This window comes from Rattus norvegicus, chromosome X (assembly GCF_021556685.1).
Source record: "Rattus norvegicus strain SHRSP/BbbUtx chromosome X, alternate assembly SHRSP_T2T, whole genome shotgun sequence".
Lineage (NCBI taxonomy): Eukaryota > Metazoa > Chordata > Mammalia > Rodentia > Muridae > Rattus > Rattus norvegicus.
In genome coordinates this window covers 136,551,885-136,578,263 of record NC_141554.1, presented here as the reverse complement: position 1 = coordinate 136,578,263, position 26,379 = coordinate 136,551,885, and the positions used below count along the sequence as shown (strand labels likewise).

General features: G+C 39.5%; 1 protein-coding gene across 11 annotated transcripts in view; it reads right to left on the bottom strand.

Annotated features, from left to right (window-relative positions):
- Window positions 1-2,149: 2,149 nt before the first annotated feature.
- Slc25a14 (solute carrier family 25 member 14) overlaps window positions 2,150-26,379 on the bottom strand; it is a 38,251-nt gene continuing 14,021 nt past the window's right edge. For 10 of the 11 annotated variants that reach the window (XM_087600931.1, XM_087600928.1, XM_087600926.1 and 7 more), the window contains 5 exons: window positions 24,087-24,182; window positions 11,709-11,833; window positions 10,453-10,588; window positions 4,073-4,153; window positions 2,150-2,574 (listed from right to left, as the gene is read on the bottom strand). In XM_087600931.1, coding sequence (XP_087457057.1) covers window positions 2,533-2,574; window positions 4,073-4,153; window positions 10,453-10,588; window positions 11,709-11,833; window positions 24,087-24,182 — 480 coding nt within the window. In that variant the 3' untranslated portion in view covers window positions 2,150-2,532. The remainder of the gene's footprint in view (window positions 2,575-4,072; window positions 4,154-10,452; window positions 10,589-11,708; window positions 11,834-24,086; window positions 24,183-26,379) is intronic. The other variant, NM_053501.3, reaches the window with a different exon arrangement.

Here is a 26,379-nt window from a genome sequence, read left to right as displayed (position 1 = left end):
CCAGCAACCACATGGTGGCTCACAACCGTCTGTAATGGGATCCAATGTTTTCTTCTGGTGTGTCTGAAAACAGCGACAGTGTACTCACATACATAAATAAATCTTTAAAAAAACAAGCTTGAAAATTACCAAAGGCAAATTTTAAAACAATAAACACAAACAAGGAGAAATTATCACACACCTACTAGAAGGTATCAAAACAATGACACCAACAAATCCGGGAAGGTCATAGGGCAACAGTAATTCCTGTTCATTGCTGCTGGGAATGCAAGACTGTACAGCCACTATAGAAGACAGTTTGGCAACTCCTTGCACAAGTAAACCTTATCATGCCATTCTGCAATCACGCTCCTTGATGTCTACACACACTGAAATGTTACACCTATACAAAATCCTACACACAAATGTTTGCCACTCCTTCATTACTGGCCAAACTTGAAAGCAACCAAATGTCTTCTGTGGGCAAATAGATCCACTATACTTACAACAGTACCTGGCACATAATAAATCACTGAAGTCTCGCTCCCTCTCTCTAATCAGAGATGTGGGATAGATAATAGCACGAGTACACGAAACAAGTCCTCAGATCAGGGGAAAAACCCAGGCTGGACTGGAGCATGTAGGAACAGAGGACATAGAGTACTATTCAACACCATTTAGGTTTGGATCTTAAGCGTCCCCTTAAGGACTCTGTGCTGAGGAATTAGTTCTTGGCTGATGGTACTACAGGGATGTAGTAGAAAATGATGAGGTAGAGCCTAGTTGCCGGAAATAGATCACTGAAGGTGCATCCTTCTGCTGGCTTCTACAAAGTAGTTTTCTTCAATGGTTTTATGCCACAGTGGGCTTCATCAAACACCCCAAAGCATGGCCATTTCACCTAATGGAACTGCAACTTCTCAAAACATGAGCCAAACTAAATCCCTCCTCTTTATGTTTCGCTGCTATTCTGTCACAGTGGCAAAATGTTGTCTAATATAGCACTAAAGCAAAATGAGATATACAGCCATTAAGACATAGAACGGGAACAAAGAGATGGCTCGGTGGTTAAGAGAATTTGCTACTCTTGCAGAGCATGCACATTCAGTTCCCAGCACCCACGTGGCAGTTCACAATCTTCTGTAACTCCAGTTCCAGGGTTTCCAACACACTTTCTTGGCTTCCAGGAACACCAGGCACACATGCGATGCAGGCACAACACCTATGTACACAAAACGAAAATAAATAAATCTTTAAAAAGCACAGAGGACACTTAAGTGAACACTGGTAAGTGAAAGAAGCCCGTGTGAAAGGCTACTGTAGGGGTTGGGGATTTAGCTCAGTGGTAGAGCGCTTGCTTAGGAAGCGCAAGGCCCTGGGCTCCGGAAAAAAAGAACCAAAAAAAAAAAAAAAGAAAAGAAAAAGAAAGGCTACTGTATGATTCCAACTATGTGATACTCTGGAAAGGCACTACCATTGAGACAGTAAAAGTCTTATTGGTTGCCAAGGGCTAGGAGGATTTTTAGGGCAATAAAACCATTCTTTATGCTTCTCTAATGGCAGAAATACGGTTGGTAAAACACTTGTCAAGATGCAGACAGCCTTATCCACACAGTAACATCCATTCTTCCTTTCACTCAGCTTAAATGTCAACTCTACTATGAGGCTCTGGCAAATCCTCTGAGGCTCTTTCTCCTCCGTCCTACTGCAGCTCATCCCTCTCACAGTACTTAGAATCTCCACTTATGATTTACTCCCAAACCAGTTTCTACTATAACGAGCTTAAAAAACAGACAGCCTCCTTCTTCATGGCCCCAGCATCCAGGAAATAATAGTCACACAATAAACATTTGAACAAATGCATGAGTGGATAATTATAAAGACTGTCACTCTGAGCACAGGGCTCTAGTTGTAAACCTTGTTAGCATTTTTTCTGTAGAACCTTCCAAATGATCCACTTGATTATTTGTTTCATATCCTGGAAAAGAACCGCAGGACTGATATTTAAAAGCGAGTGGCATTATGCTGACAAATGCCCTTGCCAAAACACAATACGCCTGTTCTAACCCCCATAGATGTGCTTCGGGAGTCCAGTCTCCATTTCAGAGTCACATTCTAGAGAATGCAACTTAAGAGTTATGCAAGGAGAGAGGAAATGAAGACAAAATGATTCAATCAATAAATACTTTAATGAGAACTGAGGTCAAAAACACACATAGCAGTAACTGTGCCGGTAGCCTGCTGCTGTAGCCTGTCTCGGGAAAACCAACTACATTGAAGCTACAGTTAAAAAGGAGGCCCTTTTGAATGTCACCCATCAGTATCCATCTTCACAGAAGACACCAATCTGGGGTCACACTCTCAATGTCGAAACTTCTTCTCAGGGAAGAGGGAACACAAATGCATAAACTTAAGTCGTCCTACTACTCTTCAGTCAGGGGCCCTGCGAGACTGCTGGTTCTGTAAACACACACATCTTTGTCAAAATACATCAGGAACACAAAGAGGAACGGTAGAAAGGGCAGCAGGGCTGGGCTGATGGATTTCCAGTTCTTAGATCTGAAGCCTCTTGAGCTGCTCATACGTAATAAAAAACTGAAGAACGAGTCATGGAAGATTGCTGGGTTAATATTGAAAGCTAAGCCCATTTCAAAAAGTGTACATTTCATTCTCTTCATTTACTTAGCCTAAAGGGAATTGGCTTAAAAGTCTTTTCTTGAGATAAAATGTGTTGAGTGTCTACCATGTACCCACTATGATCAGGAGCACTTAGCAGTGAAAACACATCAATATACATAGAGTATTCAAAAGCGAACAACACACACATGCTTACACACACACACACACACACACACACACACACACAGACAGACAGACACACAGACACATACATGCATGCGCACGCATCTTGGCACTAGAAAAGCTTATACACAATTCCAAATAGACATTCTGCCTATTCAGCCTACAGATTCCAGAAGGGCAGGGAATTATTTTTCAACCCTGCTAAGCTCACAGGTACACACATAGCACCACACACAGTATCCAGCATGTGGCTCTGTACATAGGAAGCACTCATCACATCTGAAAGAAAGAGATGCACCCACAGCAAAAGATTCCTGCTTGGCTATGGATTCTTTGTTTCTATGAATGCTTTGTGTCCTCTTAGTATTTTCTAGCTATTTGGGTCTCAGAGTTATAGGTTAAGAAATCTCAACCACAATAGCATGGACGTCTTGCATCTTCCATCAGTGTTGCTAAAAATTTCATAGCCCTTCTAAAACTGCTATGCTTGACATCTTGTTTTATTACATTTATCTGCTTATTCGCTTGCTTATTTACATATTTATTTGCTGGGGAGTAGGGAGGGTGTGCGTGTACCCGCCACAGCATGTATGTGGAGTTCACACGACAACATTATGGGAGTCAATACTCTCCCTGCACCACCAGTCCCAGGGATTAAATTCAGGTCATCAGGTACAGAGGTGAGGACATTTACCCACTGAGCCATCTCAATAGATGTTTTGTTTGTTTGTTTGTTTTTAGTTTAGAATCAACAGGTAACACAATCGCTGGGCTCAGCAACTAGCATCCTAATTTGTAAGCCATTCTAAGTTAAATCCTCCAGTATCGGGTCCCAATGGATCTGACACCTGAACAGGGATGGTGGGGTGAGGGGTGTGTGGGGTGTGGGGGGCCTTGGGAGGAGGTGGGGATGTGGGGGGAGGTAAAGGGGGAGCATTGCCTACCTACATTTTGGCCTCCAAGCTCTCTCTCGTCCAAAAGCAAGTCACCTTTTTCTGCCTCTCCTCTTGCCCTCTCCAACCCAGAAGTCCCGCCTACTCCTTGCCCAGTTCATCTGATGTTTTTATTTAAAGAGGAACATTTGCCCCATCTTTTCTGTTCCTTTAAATGTGTACTTGCCTCCAAGGGAAAGTTACTTCGCTACTTGTTTCCATTCACAGTAGTCTCCAATGGGATGCTTGTTCTTCTTATTTGCCTATAAATGATTTAATAATAAAATTTGTCTTCTTATTACCTAGAATCACCTGAAAATTTGAAGCACTGTCTTCATTCTCAATTTCTAAAAGGATACAATGATGTTCCAGGGTCCAAGTCGAAGCCAGTTTGGCCAAAATCCTTTATAGAGTGCAAAAAATCCCTCATGTTTCCACATCTGAGGTAAAGACATAAGCAAAAATAGTGACTTTCACTTTCTTTTTTACATTTGACAACCATTTTCCATGCCCACCCTAGCAACTATCACTATTATAAAATAGACTCTTTTCTGAGGATGTACTTTGTAGTCTAAAAAATGTGTAGTGTAAATCCATGAAGCCATTCATTATTCAACAATTATTTACTGAGTACCTACGATTTATGACACATACTTCTTACTACTGGGAATATAATTGTAGATAAGAACTGGGCACAGCACTCTGGGAACAGAGGAAGTAAAATCAAGAGTTCAAGGCTATCCTTAGCTACACAGAAAATTTAAGGCCAAGCTAGGCTATATGATACCCTCTCTGTCATAAAACAAAGCACAAATTAAATATAATGTGTCCCAAACAAACAAAAAAGACAATTAGAAGGTGTTGGGTAGTACGCGGAGTTTTGAGGGAGAGAAAGAGGAAGAAGAGAGGATGATGCAGGACAATCCATCCAAGTACATGACAGTACATGATATGCATGTATGTAATGAAACTGTGAAGACCAGTTCAGAAGGACAATGTCTGCAGTAATAAAGATAGCTTCATAAAGTGATGGCACATGTTAAGGACCCTATCCCCAGTCCCCCATGCCCCTGTGTAGCCCTCACACATCAGGACTGTTCTGTGTCACCAAAAGAACATCATGTGAATTAACACTACTAGATTATGAAAGGTATTGGATAGATAAGGTACCTATCTCCTCCTTTATCGAATTATTCACTCTGAAAGAAAGCACCTGTCACACCATGATGAGAGGGCTACACCATAGGGAACTGAGACATTTACCCACCACCCGTATTAGTCATCTTTCAAGCAGATATGCTAGCTCCATTTAAGGGTGACTGAAGCCCTAGCTGGCATGGATTACAACCTTTTAGGGCTCATAATATAGAGTCATTCAACGAAGCTGCTTCTCACTTCCTGATCCACAAAACCTAGAAAATAACTATTCTTTTTAAGACCCCGTTTTTGAGGAATTTGTTACACAGCTATACATAATTTATACGGTCCCTATCCCCATGGAATATATATTCTAGTGAAGTTGACAAGCAAATGCATACATTATCATAGACAGGTTTTTTGGTAGATACTAGTATGTCGACACATATTATACCCAGAAGTTATAAAAGGGATAAAGAAAAGCAGGGTAGTGAATAAGGACTTGAGAAAGTCACTTTCCTTCTCTGGCTCTTGTCTCCTACCTTTAAAATTAGTGGGACTCCATGGTGGCTTTCATGCTTTGAGGGCTGAGGGAGGAATAACACGAACTGCTTTGCATTTTGGTGCCCTGATTTATACAGGAGGGGTCTCTCTATACATCAAATGGTTTCAAGAACTAGATGACATAGGAAAGGTCAAAAGCTGATGTCATATGAATTCTGCCATACCTGGTATATAATAGACAAATATCTATTAAGTAATGACAATATGTTGGGTGTTTTGTGAGATACTGAAAAATGTTGTTCTGCCTTTCCATTAGTGAATTGAATTTTACCACTGTTAAGAAACTGATACATCTTAATAAGATAATGATATGAGAAGCCAGATTTTCAAATATCACTCTTTTTCCCATCCCGCCATTTAAAAGCCCAGAAATTAGTGTCATTATTAACCACTTGGGGGAGGGGATAGTTAACAGTGAAGTTACTTATAGACAGCCATTGATAATATGCTTCTACCTCTAGTAACTTCTGAAGGACTCAGGCCAAAATTCATGTTTTAACTTTGAAAATGACTCAAAATGAAGGAGAGATGCAGATAACCTAAAATTACGGGATTAAATGACGAGGGACCTCGGAGATGATCCAAACCTCTTATTTCAATCACCACAATAAATTCCGAACTGACCAAAGATCTCCACCTACAAACTAAAATCAAAGAATTATAAATCATGCCATGTTGTGGGGGGCATAAGCACACACCTTTAACCCCAGCACTCTGGAATCAGAGGCAGGCAGATCTCTGTGAGTTCAAAGTCAGCCTGTTCTACAGATCGGGGTTCCAGGACAAACAGAGAGACCCATCTCTAAAAATAAACAATTTTGAATCAGACCACATTACATTTGTACTTAAAAAGTTCTGAGGTGGCTTTCATTCTAATTTTAAGTTTTCTGCAATGGTCCACAGGATCCTACATGATTCAAACCCTGTCCCTCTCTGCAGATTGACGTCCTGTTATTTTCTCATTAATTCACCACACTCAGCCATATAATCCTTTTAAACTCTTGAATATGTCAAACCCATTTCAACTCAGGCCCTTTATAATCTGTTCTTTATTATTTTCACATGACTACCTCCTTCCCATCATTCAAATTATCCATAAGCCTTTCTTAAGCATCCTACTGTGGGAATTCAGACCACCAAGTTACCATTTCAACATGCTCTTATTTTCTTCCTAGTATTTACTTCTAAAATTATCTAGCTTTTCCAACTACAACAGAACTTCCAATAGGGAATGAACAATGTTTGCCGTATTCGCCTTTATATCCACACCACCTCATAGATCTTGGCATGTTAAAGTTTTGTTGAATATAAATTTGTTGAATAGAAAGACACACAAAAATAGTATGATGTTCTAACAGTTCTAAGACTTATCTGAATCCTTATAAAGCTCCAGGATATTTGAAGAATCAGGTTGTGTGTAAACAAATAACTTCTGCAGATAAAGACAGATAACAGGGCTCTGCATTAAATATATAAAAATATATGTCAATACGTTAATATCTACCAATATCTGTCTGTTCTGTTTACATTAATTTGTGCATTTGTTTGTCAACCTCACTAGAACATACATTCTATAGGGGCATGGATTGTATAAGGTATCTATTGCTGTGCAATAAAGGGATTTCATAAATAATTTGTCCTAGAAAAGTGATAAACGGAAATGTTTGCCTCTATTTTCATGAAACTTTACTGAGATAACCAGTGAAAGCCAATCCAATAAAATGTAGTAAATATGAATAAAATGTGATGTAGCTACAGAATGTAATGAAAACAGTACAATTCGGCAATAAAAAGAAGCAGAGAGTTGCTATATACTACTCCGAATGGACACTGAAAGCACATTACTTGAAAGAAACCAATTAAAAAGGTCACACAATATGATTCCACTTCTATGAAATATCTAGAACAGACATATTGATAGAAATAGGAAGGAAGCTAGCATTTTCTTGAACTAAATGGATAGGAGAAACAGAGGTGGTGTAAAGGGTATATAGGTTGTTTTCGGGTCATAAAAATGTCCTAAAATGTAAGTGTCATATATATCTGTTATTTACTACAATGCTGTCTTCTACAAACTATTTTGAATACATTATCTTGACAATATGTTAATTTATTTTCAGGGAAGTTTTAAATTGAGAAAGAGAAAGTACGTGGGGGCGGTAATACTTTGACAGAAACTATAAAAACCCTTCTTGCACACTCAAAAAGCAGAGGTTGGGGAATCTTATATTTGGGACCCGTGTGGGGTAAATTGTGAGTTTCACACCAATCTCAGCTACATAGCAAGATACTTTTTCGATTAATTAATTAACTAATTAATCACTTTTCAGGGAGATAAGAAAAGAAGAAACTACATTTGCAACCTAGTGCAATGGTCAGTAAAGGCCTTTCTTTGTGGGAAGTGATAGGAGATGTGGAGAATGAAGAGGAGTGCGGAAGGCAGAAGGCACATTTAAGGTGTTGCAGCGAGTGTCTAAGACAGTAAGTTATGGATGGGCACTTGGAAGAAAAACATCTATGCTGGACAACTCTCAGTACAACTGGAATGCAGAAAAGGGAGAGAATAACGAGTAGAGGAAAGCAAAGGATCCTAAAGACTCTACATTTCCTTACAAAAGTAGTGAGCGCCCTGACTGCCGCATGGATTCTGTGCAGGATGCCGTTTGGAACAAGACTTTACTACAAACAATTCTATAGAACTTTAGATCCTCAAGAAGGAAAGAGACTATGAACTACTCTACCTTCTCCAGTTGGTTATACCCTGTATGCAAATGACCCCACAGATGCTCACCTTTAACCACAAACCCAGTTAGAACTATCGTCTCCGAATACCACTGGCTATTCCCCATACACATCAAACTAACCATCAAAAACCACGTCTCCTGCAAAATCTGTTCTTTAATTTCTTCATTTTATTTTGTATGTGTATAGATGTCTTGTCTGCATGTTTGTCTGTATACCACACTGAAGCCTAGCACCCACAGAGGCCAGAAGACAGTGTTGGGATTCCCTGGAATTGAAAATGGTCATAAAACTGGGTGCTGAAAACTGAACCCAGGCCCTCTGTAAGAGTACCCAGTGTGCTTTGAACTGCTGAGCCCTGTTCTTATGATGTGTCCATCACTAAATGTCATCATCTGGTCACCAAATCCAAATCCAGGAAGTCATCTTTGACACCTCCTCTTCCTGTCTACATAATCTCAACAAAACTGTAGTGACTTACTCAACTGAATTAGTCTCGATTCTGTCCCTTCTCTCTGCCTCCGTCATATTGAAGCTTGGACCTTCATCCTCCAGCACTCAGGTAATATAAGACTTCTAATCAACCTTACCTCCAGGTCAGTGGCTCTTTAAGTCAATCAGATCAGCATCAGTACTACCTGGGACCTTTCTGGAAATACAAATTCTCAAATCCCATTTCTGACATATAAGTTAATTCAGGTAGTTCTGAAGCAAGTTAAACGTAGAAGACCCATTTACTGCCCCACTTAGATTGGTGGTCTTCAGGTTTAAATGAACATACAACCACATGTGAATTTCTAAAAATATTGATAACCCCAGTTCTGAGTTGACTGATTTATGGCAAACATGGGAGCTGTGAGATTAGTAATTTCAATGTGTACTCAAGATGGAGAACCACTATCTTAGACCCTATTTCCACACAGACAAAGTGATATGCTTAAAATAAAAATGGAACCTGGTTAAAGCTTTCAATGTCTCCAGCCATCTCAGTACAACACTCAATATGTCTTATAACCCAACCTACAGTCACTAATGGGAGAAAAGTGTCAGGTGTATTAGTAAAGAATGCGTCTATAACCCAAAGGTCTCAGTTTATTGCAGCATTCCTACTTGCTAACCATGAAATTCTGAGGGAGGTGATCTGATCCTTCAGTGCATCAATATCTATCTCAGGGGATAATGGGGAGAATTAAATGACTAAATACACATAAGTCTCATTAGAACAGCTCCTGTCATATAATAAAGCATACAACAGATGTGAGCTATTATTCCTCAATTTACGAACATCCCTTGAGAGTTTATGTCAAACTTCTCAAGTGTGGGCTATAATTTCCTACCATAGATTTCTGAGTTTATCACTTATTAGGCTATATTGATTATCTGTTTGTAACTGCCAGTGCTTTAGGAGTAGTGATAATTTCCCTGTAGCTGTTAAGATAATGTCCCATAAATAATATATACTTGTTCAATGAAACTGATAAGAGCATGAAAAACCATATGGCCCCTTCATATTCTATCCCTGAATTTGTTTTTATAGCAGTAATGTAACCAATACTTCTATATACATTTAGGATATTCAACCCCAGCAGAAATGCTAGAAGCAAAATGTGATCAAGAGAACCTGAAACTTAAATCAAAGACTGGGTTTTGAGGTTTCTTAAGTACCGGGCTTTCTACTACAGAGTCTCTCTCTTATTTGAGCTTGTCAGATATGGGTTATAGTAAATCTTATTAAAATATTTTATTTCATGTGTATAGGTGTTTGCCTGCATGTGTATCACTCACCATGTACACGCAGTACTTATGAAGGCCAGAAGAAGGCGATGGATCCCCTGGAGTTATAAGTACCTTGTGGGTGCTGGGAACCGAATACAAGGCCTTTGGAACTTAACTGCTGGGCTATCTCTCCAATCTCTTAATTAAAACCTGAGCAGTTCACAGATAAGTACTCATTTACATCATTTCTATTCCTCCTTCTCCCCTCTAACTTCCCCTTCCACATCCTCAGATACATTAAATCTTGCTATCAATAATTCTACATAGTGCTATTAATATATCTATCTTGTATTTTCAAGCACTCAAATTGGAATAATATTAAGAAGCAATAGACATTAACAATTTTCCAAGAGATGGGCCTCTCAAGAGATGATCTCTCCAAGAGATGATTCTCAGAGGCTACTAAACAATACGTATAATGACTGTTTGATGTTCAGAGTATGTAGCAAGAAGAATAAGGCCTGGAAAAGGTCTTGAACAAAGAAAACAGAAATTGTAACAAACTGTACAGTGTACATACCTTTAAAATACCATCCAAAGTACCCTTGTAGAGGTCCACATGTCCCACTATTGCCCTCTGATTCATCATTCGAGTTCTCACCACATCCACAGGGTTAGATGCCAGAGCCCCAGCCAAACCACAGGTAAAGCTGGAACTAAAGGTAAAAACTAATTTAAGATCATAGGTTACACCTCCACTTCCACCACCTGCCCACTTAAACAGAATTCAGGCCAAATGCAAAAAGTATAACTTAGATCCGTCAGATAAAATCTGGCCTCCCTTCAATTATAAAGAGAAAGAAAATCTTTTCTAATGAAGCATCATTCAAAGGTTGTCCCTTTCATTTCCTTCTGAAACTTAGCCTGATTTTTAAAGTCCATAAACCTAACAAGATCTCTAAGCAGGACGTGTCCTAAAACATTGATCAGTTACATAAAACTGTCAGACCACAGCATCATATGTCAAATGCATTTAAGGAGCACAATATTAGAGGCGACATGACAAAAAAAATGTAGTTGGAGAGCAGACATAGTCTTTGGCCAAAAACTGTTTACCTTCAGAAACTCAAAAAAGATTTACCCTTTTTTCTTGGTTCCATTGAGAGGAAATTTGCCTTCTGGTAAAGAAAAAATAGAAATAACATGTTGATGGGGCTGGGGCTGTAGCTTATTCAGTGTTTGACTAGACAGCACGAGCCCTGGCTTCAATCCCAATACCACATACATACATTGTGGTGGTGCACACCACATATCTATAATCCAAGCACTCTGTGAGACAGGCAGATCAGAAATTCAAATTCTGATATATATGAGATCTTTCCTGTAAAGTCAGTAAGTAAATAAAGTACAAGCTGTTTAAGAATATCCAAAAGCATCTAATAGGGTTCTATATTACACCCAGCTGCTAAGTTCCCAGGTATCCACAGCATCTGAGGGGAAATGTGGATAATGGATGGTGAGGAATATAATCAGAGTACTTTATATACATGTTATGAATATGAACATAATATGTAATACTGACATTAGAAATGCCATACTGAAACACATAACCTATAATCAATAATGAAGTATTAATGAGGAAAGTAAAATAGGAAAATTCCACAATTTTATAGAAATACTCACTATTTTATATAATTTGTATGTAGCAATAAGTAAAAAATTATAAAATAGTCAGAAGGCTTAAAGTATTGGCCATAGGAGATAAGTGTTAATAAAAGAGGCTTTTTATGTTGAAACTGATAAACACAGAGTATAAATCAAACATAGCTCACTTACACAAAGTGTGTTAAAATTGTGTCTCCCAGCATTCCCGAAACTATCAGGTGCTTCTTGGTAATATCATAAACTGGCAACTCTACTCCCACAACGATGGCAGCACGCTGAGCAGTTGGGACCACACCCTATAAAACCAAAGTGACATCAGAGAACTCACAAGAGTAACATAAGTCTTACAGTGAAAAAGAATTGTCAATAGTGTAAACTGCCAGAAAAATAAACTCTGAAATGTATAGTTCTTTCTTAGAAATCAGTGAGTAACACTGGGATGTTGATAATTCCCTATCCATAAATCTTGTACTACAAATAAAGCCATTCATAACACCTAAAGCACAAGAGACAAAAGAAAAATAGTTAAATATGAAAGTTGGACTTCACCATAATTAAAACGTTACAATTTAAAAGATAACATGAAGTGAACGAGAAGAGAACCCACACAATGGAGAAATATTTGAAAATCTTAAACAATTAAGGCATTAGAAAAATGTACGTCAAAACCACAGGACAGCTGGGTTGTAGTGCTGCCCGCCTTTAATCCCTCCCCTAAGGAGGCAGAGCAGGCTATGTCTGAGTCTGAGGCCAGCATGATCTACAGAGTGAGTTTCAGGACAGCCAGAGCTACACAGTGAAACCCTGTCTCACAAAGCAAACAACCACCACAGTGACATGCCACTTCACATGTACTTGGATGACTCTAGACATTTTTTTTTTTTTTGGTTCTTTTTTTCGGAGCTGGGGACCGAACCCAGGGCCTTGCGCTTCCTAGGTAAGCGCTCTACCACTGAGCTAAATCCCCAGCCCCTAGACATTTTTTAAATATAATAGTAAGTGGTGGTAAAAATGTGGGGAAATTGGAACCCTTACCAGCTGTTGATAAATATATAAAATGGAGCACGAACATGATAAATTTGGCATCTCCTTAAAATGTTAAACATAAAATAACCATATGATCTAGCAATTCCTTATATGTGTGTGAGTGTATGCATGTATGTGTGTGTATGTGTGTATATATATATATATATATATCCAGAACTGAAGTACATTTGCATGCAAAAATATACACATCAATGTTCATAGCTATAGTTAGCATATTATTGAAAAGTACAAAATAATCCAAATGCTCTTTAATTAATAAGTATGTAAGTGAAAAAATGTAGCATATCCAGTTTGATGGTTTGCATATGCTTGACCCAGGGAGTGGCACTATTAGAAGGGGTGGCCATGTTGTAGGAAGTGTGTCACTGTGGGGATAGACTTGGAGACCCTCTTCCTAACTGCCTGGGGATGCTCAGGCTGTCCCTGACTACCTTTGGGTGAAGATGTAGATCTCAGCTCCTCCTGCACCATGCCTGTCTGGATGCTGTGATGCTGCCATGCACCTGCCATGACGATAATGGACTGAACCTCTGAACCTGTAAGCCAGCACCAATTAAATGCTGTCCTTTATAAAACTTACATTGGTCATGGTGTCTGTTCACAGCAATAAGACCCTAACTAAGACTTCTCCCAAATGTAATTGCTATCTATCCATTAAAAAAAAATGACATACTAGGACTTGGGGTTTAGCTCAGTGTCAGAGTATTTGCTTAGAAAGAGAGGAGGGGGTAAGGAGAGGGAGGGAGGGTGTGTATACCTTATGGCTGACATAATACAATTCTACTTGCGTGAAATATATAAAGTAGGCAAATCTATATGAACAAAAAGAAGAAGAGTGGTTTTTCAGTGTTCTGAGGTTAGCTGTGATGGAAATGACTATTAAACAGTAGGGAGTATCTTTTTGGTAACTAAAATGTTCTCAGCTTAGACAATAGCAATGGTGGCATAAAGCATGAAACCACTAGATATAATTGTATTTTAAAGATGAAAAGTTTTACAATGTGTGAATCTTCCCAATGAAGCTGTCAGGAAAAATAAAATCAGAAAGCAAAAAAAAAAAAAAAAAACCACTAAAAAGTGCAGAGTTCAGTGGTAAGATGGCAGGTTAAAAGTTTCCTTCCCCATGAATCTCTACATAAGTAGTCAGGACAATGGGGAGTCTGTATTCAAAGGACAGAAAAGAAAGAGCAATCAAAAAAGAGGACAAGACAGCTAAAAGACACAGACACAGAAAAGCGAGGCAAGGAAACCTATGGAGCAGTCCGCAGCTCCAGCCCCAATAGGAAGGTGAGAAGGATGCTGAGTAGCAATCGCGCATCAGCAGGAGAGTCCAAGCAGCCTGAGTGGCACTCGTGCAAGCCTTAAATCAAATAAGATTTGGTGCCACACTAAGTGCTCCTGTATGGCAGAATAACATTGGAGCAGTTTACTGCATCACTCCCCAAATGCTGGAGTGCAATAATCAGGTACCAATCTTGAAAGGGATCCATTGCTTGACTGAACTAACTTCAGGATAAGGATGCCTGGGAAACTTAGGAATACCCTGTCACAGTGCCTGGATAGGAGGAGATGGCCATCAGAAAAGTCACATTGAGAAGTCGAGTTAAGACACAGACCTACTGAACGTTAAGTAGAAGGAAGTTTGAGGCATGGAGGATGAAGTAGAATGTGCTCCCATCCTCCATAGTGAGCACTGAGTCTTGCAACTTGTGTTACATTGGAGGCTGAGAACTCTAAGCTCTTGCAGAAGACCTGAATTCAGTTCCCAGCACTCACACTGGGTAGATCAGAAATGCCTGTAACCCCAACTCCAGAGGGATTCTAATGCCTCTACTTTAACCTCCAAAGGCACCTGAACACATACAAGTATCCATAGTTAAAAATGTTTTTAAAATACAAAAATCAGTAAATCTTGATAAAATAAATCTTGATAGAACAGGTAAATAAGAATTAGGAAGACTCATACACTATTAACTGTTTTTGGAAAATTTTTTTTCAACAATTGACTTATCTTTATTTTATGTGCATTGGTATTTTGTCTGCATGCATGCCTATGTAAGATGTTAGATCTTCTGGAACTGGAGTTACAGGTAGTGGAGCCAACATGTGGGTGCTGGAATTGAACCTGCGTCCTCTGAGTCATCTCTCCAGCCCACATTGTTAACTGTAAATGAGGCAATTCCTAAGGTAAGGAAGGAAGAGAAGAGTACATACCTTTTCTTTTTTTTTTTTTTTTTTTTGGTTCTTTTTTTCAGAGCTGGGGACCGAACCCAGGGCCTTGCACTTCCTAGGTAAGCGCTCTACCACTGAGCTAAATCCCCAGCCCCATACCTTTTCAATAATAACCTTAAGTAATGTAATGGGATTATGTCTCTAATAAAAAACCACAAACTGGCTACATGGAATTAAAAGAACACACTCAAGATCTAAGTATTTGTTATCTGCAAAGACATACTGAGACTAAATAGGAAGTAACAAAAATTATATTCAAAGCCAAGAGAATCTGAAAGCAAACAAAATTAGCTATAGTTATAGGTGACAATTCTGACTTCAAAACAAAATTATTAAGAAAAGTTAAAGAAGGTCCCTGGACAGGGTTATGGCTCAGCAGTACACTGCCCGTCTGGGCATACACAAGGCCCAGAGTTCAATCTCTAGCACAGCAAAGAAAATAAAGTTGGTCTCCACACATTAATAAATAGAATCATCAACCAAGAAAATATAACAACTGTAGATATACATGTACTAAATATGGGGACATACAACTTCATAAAAAAAAAAAAACCTAACCAACATAAAGCGACGAGTGGGCACAGATGCGATCACAGTGAGAAGCTTCAGTCACTCATTGCCACCAACAAATCTCATCTGGGCAAAAAAGTCAAGAAATTTCAATTAAATCAAAATACAGATAAAATTGATAAAATAGAATCTATAGAATATTCTACCCAACAGTTAGATGATATAAATTCTTCTCAGTAGCCCATAGAAATTTCTACAAAACGTATCATATTTTAGACCATATATCAAGTTTTAAGAGGGCCAGGCATGGTGATACCGCCTTTAAATCAAATAACTTGGAGGACAGAGGCAGGCAGAGCTCTAAGTCCAAGAACAACCTGGTCTACATAGCAAATGCACAGCAGCCAGGGATACTAGTTAGACCCTGTCTCAATTTAAAAGAAAAAACCAGCCCTATTGGGTTGAAGGAAAGGTTCAGCAGTTAAGAAAGTACTGGTTGCTCTTTCACAGGACACAAGTTCAGTTCTGGTCACCTACACGGCAAATCTCAAGTACCTGTAACTCCAGTTCTAAGGGACACAGCACCCTTGTCTGGCCTCTGCAGGCAGCAGACACTCATGTGGTACACAGACATCTGTACACATCAACAGAATATCTTTAAAAACTTAAAGGAGGTGGGAACTCAAGAGAGCTCAGTGGCTAAGAGTTCGATTCCCAGCACCCATGTGAGGCAGGTCAGGACTCTATGTAACTCTAGCTGCAGGTCCTCCAATGACACTGGCTTCCAAAAGCACACAGACACACGTAATTAAAAGTGAGAAAAGTGGGGTTGGGGGTTTAGCTCAGTGGTAGAGCGCTTGCCTAGCAAGCGCAAGGCCCTGGGTTCGGTCCCCAGCTCCGAAAAAAGAAAAGAGAAGAAAGAGGAAAAAAAAGTGAGAAAAGCCAGCCTGGTCTGTGGAGCTAGTTCCAGGACAGCAAGGACTACATAGGGAAACCCTGTCTCAAAAAAAGAGACAGATAAGAGGAAGAAGGAAAAGAGGGGGAGGAGGAGGAGGAGGAGGAGGAGGAGGAGGAGGAGGAGGAGGAGGCGGCGGACGATGACAGCTAAAAAAATTTTTCAAAAGTTAAGGGACTGGAAAAATGGTTCAGTCAGTGAAGTGCTAAACTTGCGATGCAAGTATGAGAGCTTAAATTCAACTCAGAACCCACATAATAAAAACTGGGTTGTGGTGATGCGTACTTGGAATCTCAGCATTGAGGAGGCAGAGAGGGCTCCCTCCAGTAAGAGACCTTATCTCAAAACAACAAAGTAAACAGCTCTTGAGGAATGCTACGCAAGGATATTCTCTGTCACCCACACAGACGGGCACGCGTGCATGTGCAAATACATGCACGTGTGCACGCACGTGCATACACACACACACACACACACACACATACACACATACACACATCAAAGCAGAAAGGGCATAATCTGTGAAGATGAAAGGAACGAGAGGGCAAGTGCATACAATAAAGGATGGATATCAAAGTATGTTATATACATATGTGAAAATAGCATGAAACACATTTCTATAATTTACACTGATAAAAAGTTTTTAAAAAAAACATGATAGGGCTCAGGGGTGATATAGTCTTGTAATTAATCTCAGCTGCTCATGATGCTAAGGCAAAGAATCCTAAATTCAGGGCCAGTGCTGAGTACAAAGTGAGTTCATGGCTAGCATTACTGAGTGAGTCTCTGATCTCTCAAACTACAGAAAGAGGGCTGCTGATACAGTTCAGTGAGAACATGCTTACATAGGACTGATGGGGCCCTAAGTTCAATCTGCAGTAGTACGGGAAGAATCTCTTTAAACAAGGCAAGACATGAGTACACAGTCATTATAAGGACAAAATAATAAAAACATTTGGCAGCTGGACATGGTGGCACACACCTTTAATCCCAGCACTTGGGAGGCAGAAGAAGGTAGATCGCAGAGTACAAGTCTCCATAGCAAGTTCCAGGCTAGCCAGAGATACACAGTGAGATTTTTGCCTCTAAAATAAAAGTATCAGTGAGGAGAGGAAAACTTCCCTGTGTAAGTCCCAAAAGCAAGGATCAGAGTAAGTGGAAGCAGAAGTCTCAAATGCTAAGGCAAGAGCAGAGAGGAGAGATGGTGCTCCCCTGAAGGCCCGCATGTGCTGAGATACCAATGAATTAGCATGACATCCTTTCCCAACTCACAGGACCACAGAGGCTGGCAGTGGACAACAAGGCAAATTTTACTCATTATCCCACAACAGAGACAAGCAGATCCCTGGGACTTTCTGGACACCTACTCTCGCCTAAATAAGTTAGTACCAGGTCAAAAATAAAGATGTTTAAAGTTGTCCTCTGGCCTCTACATAGAGTGCACACAAGTGTAGCCACAAACACAGAGGCAACTACACAAACACAGAGAGAAAAGGGGAGGCGTAAATCTCTGAAGAATATTAATTATACAAGGAAATCATCCTAATGCATTGTTTAACAAATCCATGATATGAAATTATATCCAGCACTGCTATTCTAAGTTCAGAGAGAAAGGAATATATACTCTTCAGAAAGGATTTGAAGGAAACATATTATAAAATAGTTTGTGTTTGTAGGATTAGAGATAAGATGATTTCATTTTTATACCTTCCCTTTTTCTTATTTCTGTGTGTGCATGTGCATGTGTTTTATATGTGTGGGCACGCACATCATGTTACACATGTGGCTATCAGGGGACACCTTGCAGGAGTTAGCTCTCTCTTTGCACCATGAGAGATTGAACTCAAGCTGGCAGGCTTACAGAGAGATGTCATCACCCAATGAACCACCTCGCCAGCCCCTCGTATTATGCCTATCATTTTTGACATATTCTCAATAGATTCTTTCCCTTCATAACTTTAGTTGAACATTACTCATTTTGTGTGGGGGCAGGTACATGTGAACAATTCTCTGGAGTAGTGTACTTTGGTTTTTGAGACTGGAACTTTCAATTAGACCTGGGTTTCACATATTAGGCCATGCTGGCTGGCCAGAGAGGCTCCGAGACTCATGCGTCTCTGCATCTCTGCCCCTCCAGTGCTGCGATTAAAGCGCACACCCTTGTGCCCAGCTTTTGATACTTTTATGGAAACTATGGGAATCACATTTGTACATCAAACATTTTACTATTAGAAATATTCCCACAGAGGGGGTTGGGGATTTAGCTCAGTGGTAGAGCGCTTGCCTAGCATGTGCAAGGCCCTGGGTTCGGTTCCCAGCTCCGAAAAAAAGAAAAGAAAAAAAATGAAATGAATAGAAATATTCCCACAATCCATAGGACTTCTTAATTATGTACAAGGGTATTGAATAAATATAATCAATGAAAATAAACTTTAAGTGGTGAAAATATCATATTATGTAGATAACTGTTTTCTGATACAACTTTTATGTTAAAATATTTTGCCATGTCTGAATTCCCAAACCCCATTTACAGGGTATGTGACTGCGCTGATCCTGCTGTCCCCATCTAATAGGAGCTTCCTCTAGGACTGCTAAACAGTGTGACCACCCCATAAAACCAGGCTGATGAACAATAAGGCTTTGAAACTACTGGAAGATTTCAGTCCACAGACGTATTGATATATGTGGCCTCTAGAATATTCTTAAAAGATTCAGTCAGCTGTCAAGTAAAGTTTCTAGCTTCTCCTGGAAAGTCAAATTTAGGGGCTGGAGTGATGGCTCAGAGTTAAGAGCCCTTGTAGCTCTGTGACCCAAACTCACTCTCCAGCACCAGTATAGTGGCTCACAGCATTCTGTAACTCCCAGTTCCAAGGTACTCGGTGCCCTCTTCTGGCCTCTGCTGGAACTGCATGCATGTGATGCACTTACATAACATTCAGACAAAACACTCATGTACAAAAAATAAACAAAAATCTGAAAAAAAAGAAAATTTAACCACACTCACTTTCTCATTAATGTGTGCCATAGCTAAGAAGATGGTATGTTCCAGCTCACCAGACAAGCCTCACAACACAACTATTTCTCCTACTCTTACGTAAGTTCTATTTTTGTTGCTGTTTCTGTGTATGGTGGAGTTAGGAATTCCCAGAAGCAACTGTTACAACTACAGCAAGAATAGTAAGTAGACTGAAAAGATCACATATCTGCCAGGGAGGAAATATATATCTCTGTTGAAATTTTTAAATTTCTGAAACAAAATTAGAGTCATATTTTAATATAAATTGATGTTCAGGAATACTAGGATTTGAACCTAAGGATTCATGCATGCTAGGCAAAGTATCCACCACTGAGCTATATTTTCCCAGAACCGTATTTTTACATTTACATAAAATATGCCTATCTGAAAGAAACACATAACAAAATATACTTTTCTTTTTGTTATGCACCGGAATAATGTTAAGTAGTCTAGAAAAATAAAGGTAACTGTCAAGCTCCTCAAAAAATTAAACACAGTTACCAGATGATCCAGCAATTCCACTTCTAGATATATACTCAAAAATATTAACTACAGCATCCCCAAAAGGATATTTGCATATCCATGTTCACTGCAACATCATTCACGATACCCAAAAAATGAAAGACACCCAAACATCCAGCAATGGTTGAATAAATAAAATGTACTGTGTGTGTGTGAGTGTGTGAGTGTGTGAGTGTGTGTGTGAGTGTGCTCGTGTGTGTGTGTGTGTGTGTGTGTGTGTGTGTGTGTGTGTACACATGTGAGTGTGTGAAATGTATAAATTCTTTTTTCAATCTTTAACAGGAAAGAAATTCAAAACCATTCTAGCACATGGATGAACCTCAGGGACATTATGCTAAATAAAACCTCTCAAAGGGCAAACTTTTTTGAGTCCACTCAGAGTTACTTCGAACTTGACAAATTCACAAAGAATTGTATGAGGGTTGCCAGAAGCCAGGAGAAAGAGAGAATGGTTGTTTATAGTGATTACAGAGTTTCAGTTTATGAAATAAATTCTGGATCCATCATGGATTACAGAGAGGCTCATGAGGCCCCATTCCTCATTGAGGATTTAAAGGCAGTTATAACACTTGCTAGGAGGGAGGGTCTCCTGAGGCCCCACCTCTGCCCAAGGATCTATAAACAGATAAAGGTTGCTGGGGGAGGAAAAGACATTTTTTCAGTGGTGTAGATACTGGTAAGATGTCTATGTTCACCATGGACATAGAGGGAGACCAGCTGGAAAGAGGAAGGAATAGGCGGAGGGGAAGGGAAGCAAGATAGGGTAATGAGGAGTGACTATGATAAAAATACATCAGATATATGGAGTCAAATATAATGGAACTCATTAGCATATATTAATATATGCTAATTTAAATTTTCTGGATCCTGGTAGCAAACAATGTGAATAGATCCAACACCATTGAAATTTTGTGTGAACTTTATAACAAATTATTAACAAATAAAAATAAAGTGTCTGAGTTCCCCTACCTAACTTATCATCTCACTGTTTGGTCTTTGTCTCTTGGCATTGACTCAAAAAATGTTCTAGTTAGTTTTATTCTGGTTTTAAATTGAATTAATGAAGAAATAATACCAACTGTTACCAAGAAGCAAACCTCAAGGATCATTAGTGGGTGTAGTGATCATTAAGTAAAAGTTATGTCTATTCCCATATGTACAACAATGCCAAGCAACCAGAGCTTCCAGGGACTAGGCCACTAACTAAAGACTATACATGGACTGACCCTGGACTCTGACCCCATAGGTAGCAATGAACATCCTAGTAAGAGCACCAGTGGAAGGGGAAGCCCTGGGTCCTGCTAAGACTGAACCCCCAGTGAACTAGACTGGTGGGGGGAGGGCGGCAATGGGGGGAGGGTTGGGAGGGGAACACCCATAAGGAAGGGGAGGGGGGAGGGGGATGTTTGCCCGGATACCGGGAAAGGGAATAACACTCGAAATGTATATAAGAAATGCTCAAGTTAATAAAAAAAATATTAAAAAAAGTTATGTCTATTATCAAAAGAATACATAACAATGTACTTTGCTCCTGTAACATTCTGTGCTAGGCTCATACAAGTAACATGACCATAAAAGTAGTTACACTTGATTATTAGGTATTGGAACATATGCATGTTATCAGAATTTCACCTGATAAATTACTTACTAATTGCAAAAGAAAAGTTTACCTTTTACAACAGCAAGACATGCTGGATATCATATGACTAAGTAGGCCATCTCTGCACTGTTAAATGTGGTATAATCAAACATGCACATCTTGCCTTGATTCAAAAGGTTTAGAATGACTATAATTAAGCCAGTAGTCTCAAGTTTCAGGCAATAGAGGGTCAAGCCACAGACCACATGAAAACACTGTATAAAAACCATCCTCAGCTCTGAAATAGGTGACTTTGCAATATGGGTTAGGTTTCAAGCATTAGATACATTTTTCAGAGTTATTATATACACACAAACACACATACAGGCACGTGTTTTGCCTACATGTATGTCTATGTACCATGTGAGCCTAGTGCCTACAAAAGTCAGAAGAGGGCTTTGATTCCTTTGATTCCCCTGCAACTAGAGTCACAAATGATTGTTATAGCTGCCCTGTGAGGACTGGCAACCCAACTTTGTCCACTCGAAGAGCAGCAGTATTTTTTTGGTTGGTTGGTTTGGTTTGGCTTTTTTCAAGACAGGGTTTTTCTGTGTAACAGGACATCTCTCTAGAGCAGGCTGGCCTCAGACAGAGCTCCATCTGCATAAAAGTATGCATGGCAAGTTCTTAACCACTGAGCCATCCCTCCAGTCCCCTTAAGTATTTGTTAGCTTTGTTACACTTGACAATAGTCTTGTTATCACAGAGAATCTTGCTCTTTCTAAATTTTATTTTTTATTTTTGGTTATGTGCATGTCTATGAGAGGGTATGCAGACACAAGCACAGCCCCCTGCATTCTATGCAGTCCAGACATGGTTCCTCTGTCAGAGCAGTCTGTGATTCTAATGGCAGAGACATCCCTCCACTTCGTCTGAGACACATCACCCAGTTTAGGGAACTTTTATAATGTCTACAATATGCAATTATATTGTTTTGCAAAATAACATATGAGTTTATGTAATCAGATGGATCTAAGTAATTATGCCAAAACTTCATCAGTGGTCTAAGCTAGATGATGTGTGTTTATAATTCAATTCTTCTTTCAGCTCTAATTTTGCTTGAAGTTTTAAAAGTAAAATTAGCTGTAAAAAAGTATAAAGAAAATAACAAAACTATTTAAAAGTCTATCAATGGATTTTCCATCCTATTCTGCTCTCAGTCTCTCAGTCTCCTCTCTGTCTCCTCTCTCTGTCTCTCTGTGTCTCTCTCAGTCTCTGTGTGTTGCTCAGTCTATGTCTCTAGATCTGTGTATCTCTCTGGTCTCTCTTGGTGTGTCTCTCTCGGTGTGTCTCTCTCTCGGTGTGTGTCTCTTAGACTCTGCGTCTCCCAGTCTCTGTGTCTCTGTGTCCCTCTCTGTCTCTCTCTCTCAGTGTCTCTCAGTGTCTCTCTCTGTCTCTCTCTGTCTCTGTCTCTGTCTCTGTCTCTCTCTCTCTCTCTCTCTCTCTCTCTCTCTGGGTCTTTCTAGTCATCTCTCTCGGTGTTTCTCTCTCGGTCTCTGTGTCTTTCAGTCTCCGTGTCTCTCTCTCTCAGTCTCTGTGTCTGTGTGTGTGTGTCTCTCTCTGTCTCTCTCTCTTGGTGTCTCTCTCTCTGTGTCTCTCTCTCTTGGTCTCTCTCTCTCTCTCTCTGGGTCTCTCTTTCTGGGGGTCCCTCTCTGCGTGTCTCTCCCTCAATGTCTCTCTCTTGGTGTCTCTATCTCTCGGTGTCTCTGTGTGGGTCTCTCTCTCTCTCCCTCTCTGGGTATTTCTCAGCCTCTGCATCTCTCTCGGTATGTCTCTCTCAGTCTCTGTGTGTGTGTGTGTCTCTCTCTCTGTCTCTGTGTCTCTCTGTCTCTTTCTGTCTGCATATTGTAACACAACAGATTAAAAGTTATCCGATACCGGTTGTAGTACCACAAGCCTTTAATTCTAGCACTCAGAAGGTAGATGCAGGGGCTGCTCGGTGAATTTGAGGCCAGCCTGGTCTATAGAGTGAGGTCTAGAACAGCCAGAATCCATAGTAAGATCCAGTTTCAAAAAGGAAAGTTAGTACAGCAGAAGACATATATAGTAGAGCAGACTTGCCTTCTCAGCACTCAGAAGACAGAGGCAGGAGGATCACAAGTTCAAGAGCAGCCTGGGCTACTTACAAAACCCTGTCTCAAAACAAAACGAAAAATATTGTAATAATACAACAGACAAAATATAAATAAAGATTAAAAGATAATGATAAAATGTTCACAGTGATTATCTCTAAGTGGTGAGGCTATTGGAATTATTCCTCATATTTTTGTAAATTTTATCAATATTTTATCACACATCTTTCACTTTGTAAGGTTAAAAATACTGTTATATTCTTTGAACATACACAATACAAAGACCATTGGACAAATATTAATGTGGTTAATCCAAAACTGACAAAACTATATTGAAACAATAAATTCACTGAAATTTAAGAAAACAAAATGGCTATGTCAAATTTTACATGCAACCCTACATCATATGCATCGAAATAGGAAGTACTGGGCAGTTTTGGTCCTTTCATGGGTAGCATGAGCTTCTTGCCTTGCTTGGAGTTTTAAGTCACCATTTCACAGCCTACTATAAGACTCAAATGTAGAGTGTAATGTAACACCAGTAACAGGTACTCACTCTCCACAGACCCCTGGTGCCTTCCTGCTGGTATATATCTATGAAGCTGCCAATCATGCTCCCTTGGAACAAGCTTCCTTGAGCCTGCATTCGAATCTAAAACAAAGAGGGAACATTTTATTTTGACAGAGAAAACGAAAATAAGATAGTTCACTCCTTTAAAATTAAGAAAAATGGTTTTTGGATTGTTTTTAAAACTGTTATTACAGTGAAATTAATGAATTAAATTGTACACCAATATAACAATTTGTGACAAAGTACCTCTATAAAGATTTTCATTGGACCTCATATTTCCCATACTAAATCAATAATTTCTGGAGTTGGACAATAATAAGTATTCAGTGAACTATAACTAGTTTGAACCAGGCATGGTTGCACACGCCTTTCTTTGATCCTAGCACTCAGGAGGCAGATGTAGATGGATCTCTGTGAGTTCAAGGCCAGCCTGATCTACAGAGTGAGTTCCAGGGCCATCACAGCTACATAGTGAGAGCCTGTTTGAAAAGAGAAACATACATATTAGCCAGGCAGTGGTGGTGCACACGTTTACTTCCAGCACTCTCGGGACAGAGGCAGGCATTTTCAGAGAGTTTGAAGCCAGCCTGGACCACAGAGCAAGTTCCAGGACAACCAAAGCTGTTTTACAGAGAAACTGTCTCAGAAAACCAAAAAAAAAAAAAAAGAAAGAAAGAAAGAAAACAAAAACAAATGTACATATGTAATTAGTTTAGTAAAAAATCAGGGGCAATTCAAATGCCAAAAAACTAATAGCAACAACATATTGGTTACATAAATAATGACACATTCATTTAACAGAATACAGTGGAGTCATAACATTTCCCCTTAAAATATACATAGGCTTTAGAAACTGTTAAAATTGATTGCTAAACAGAAAAGTGCAAGCAGTATATATAATTCTTAACAAAACATGAGAAATTTTAAAAAGCTACAAACATAGTGAGAAAACTACATAAGCGTACATACCCAAATATTAACAAAGGTTTGCCTATGAATGGGAGTCTACAGTCTACTCTTCTGAGTTTAATCTCTAGAACCCACGGTTTAAAGAGAACCGATTTCAAAAGGCTTTCCCTGACCTCTACCATGTACATACATGTGCCCCCTCAAAATGATGATGATGATGGTGGTGGTGGTGGTGGTGGTGGTGATGGTGGTGGTGGTGGTGGTGGTGGTGGTGGTGGTGATGATGATGATGATTTTAATTTGGGGGCCAGAGAAATGGCTCAGTGACTTAGAGAACTGGCTGTTATTTCCGAGGACCAGGGTTCATTTCTCAACACCAGCATGGCAGCTCACGACTCTCAACTCCAACCCCAGGGGACCCAATGCCCTCCTCAGGCTCTATGGGCAGCAGGCACATGTGGTACACATGCACACATGCAGGCGAAACACACATACACAAAAAGTATTTAAAATTTTAGTTTTTAAAAGAATGATAATTTAACTTTTTCGGTTCCTTGAGATCTTTATTCCTTAGGGGAAGGGTCTGCCCCACACACCTCTTTCATCTCTTGGGCACATGCACAGACACACATGGATATGCATAAATAAATAATCAAAATTTAAAACATTTTGTGAATTAAAATAAATGTCAAAGTTAGAACAGCAAGGCTGGAAGCCCCGAGACCCAACTAAGAGGAAAAATAGGAATCTAAAACCCTGAGGAACTAAGAAGCGGGAGTGCTGGTCTGAGCAGAACAGGCTCCCTGAAGCTGGAGTTTCATTCAGCTGTAAGCTGCCTAATGTGCGTGCTGGGAATTAAACTTGGATGCCTTGCAAGAACAGTATGTGCTCTTAACCACTGAGCCATTTCTCCAGCCTCCACATAAATTTTTTTAAATAATACTTTAAGTTAATTTAAGTTAAAAAAATCCATACATGTGTATAGTGTATATTGGTCATATCCTCTTCCTACTACTTCCCCTCAGCTCCCTCTGGGATCCATCAACATATCTCTCTCCTAATTTCACAGGTTCTTACATTTTTATTTTGTTTTAAATTAATGACCCACTGAGTCAACTTAGTGCCTCCCATGTGCTCAGGTTGATTGCTCACGTGATTGATCAATCACGAATTGAAAAATATTTGCAAAAAATTGTAATGAACATATGTAGACTTTTTTCCTTGTCATAGTTTCTGAAATATAGCAAGTATTCATATATGTTTACATTAAACATAAGTAATCTAAAAAGGATTAAAACTATATAAGGAAATATACCCAGAGTGTGCATAAATAGTGTTTGGGTCTACGGAAGGGACTTGAACATCCAAG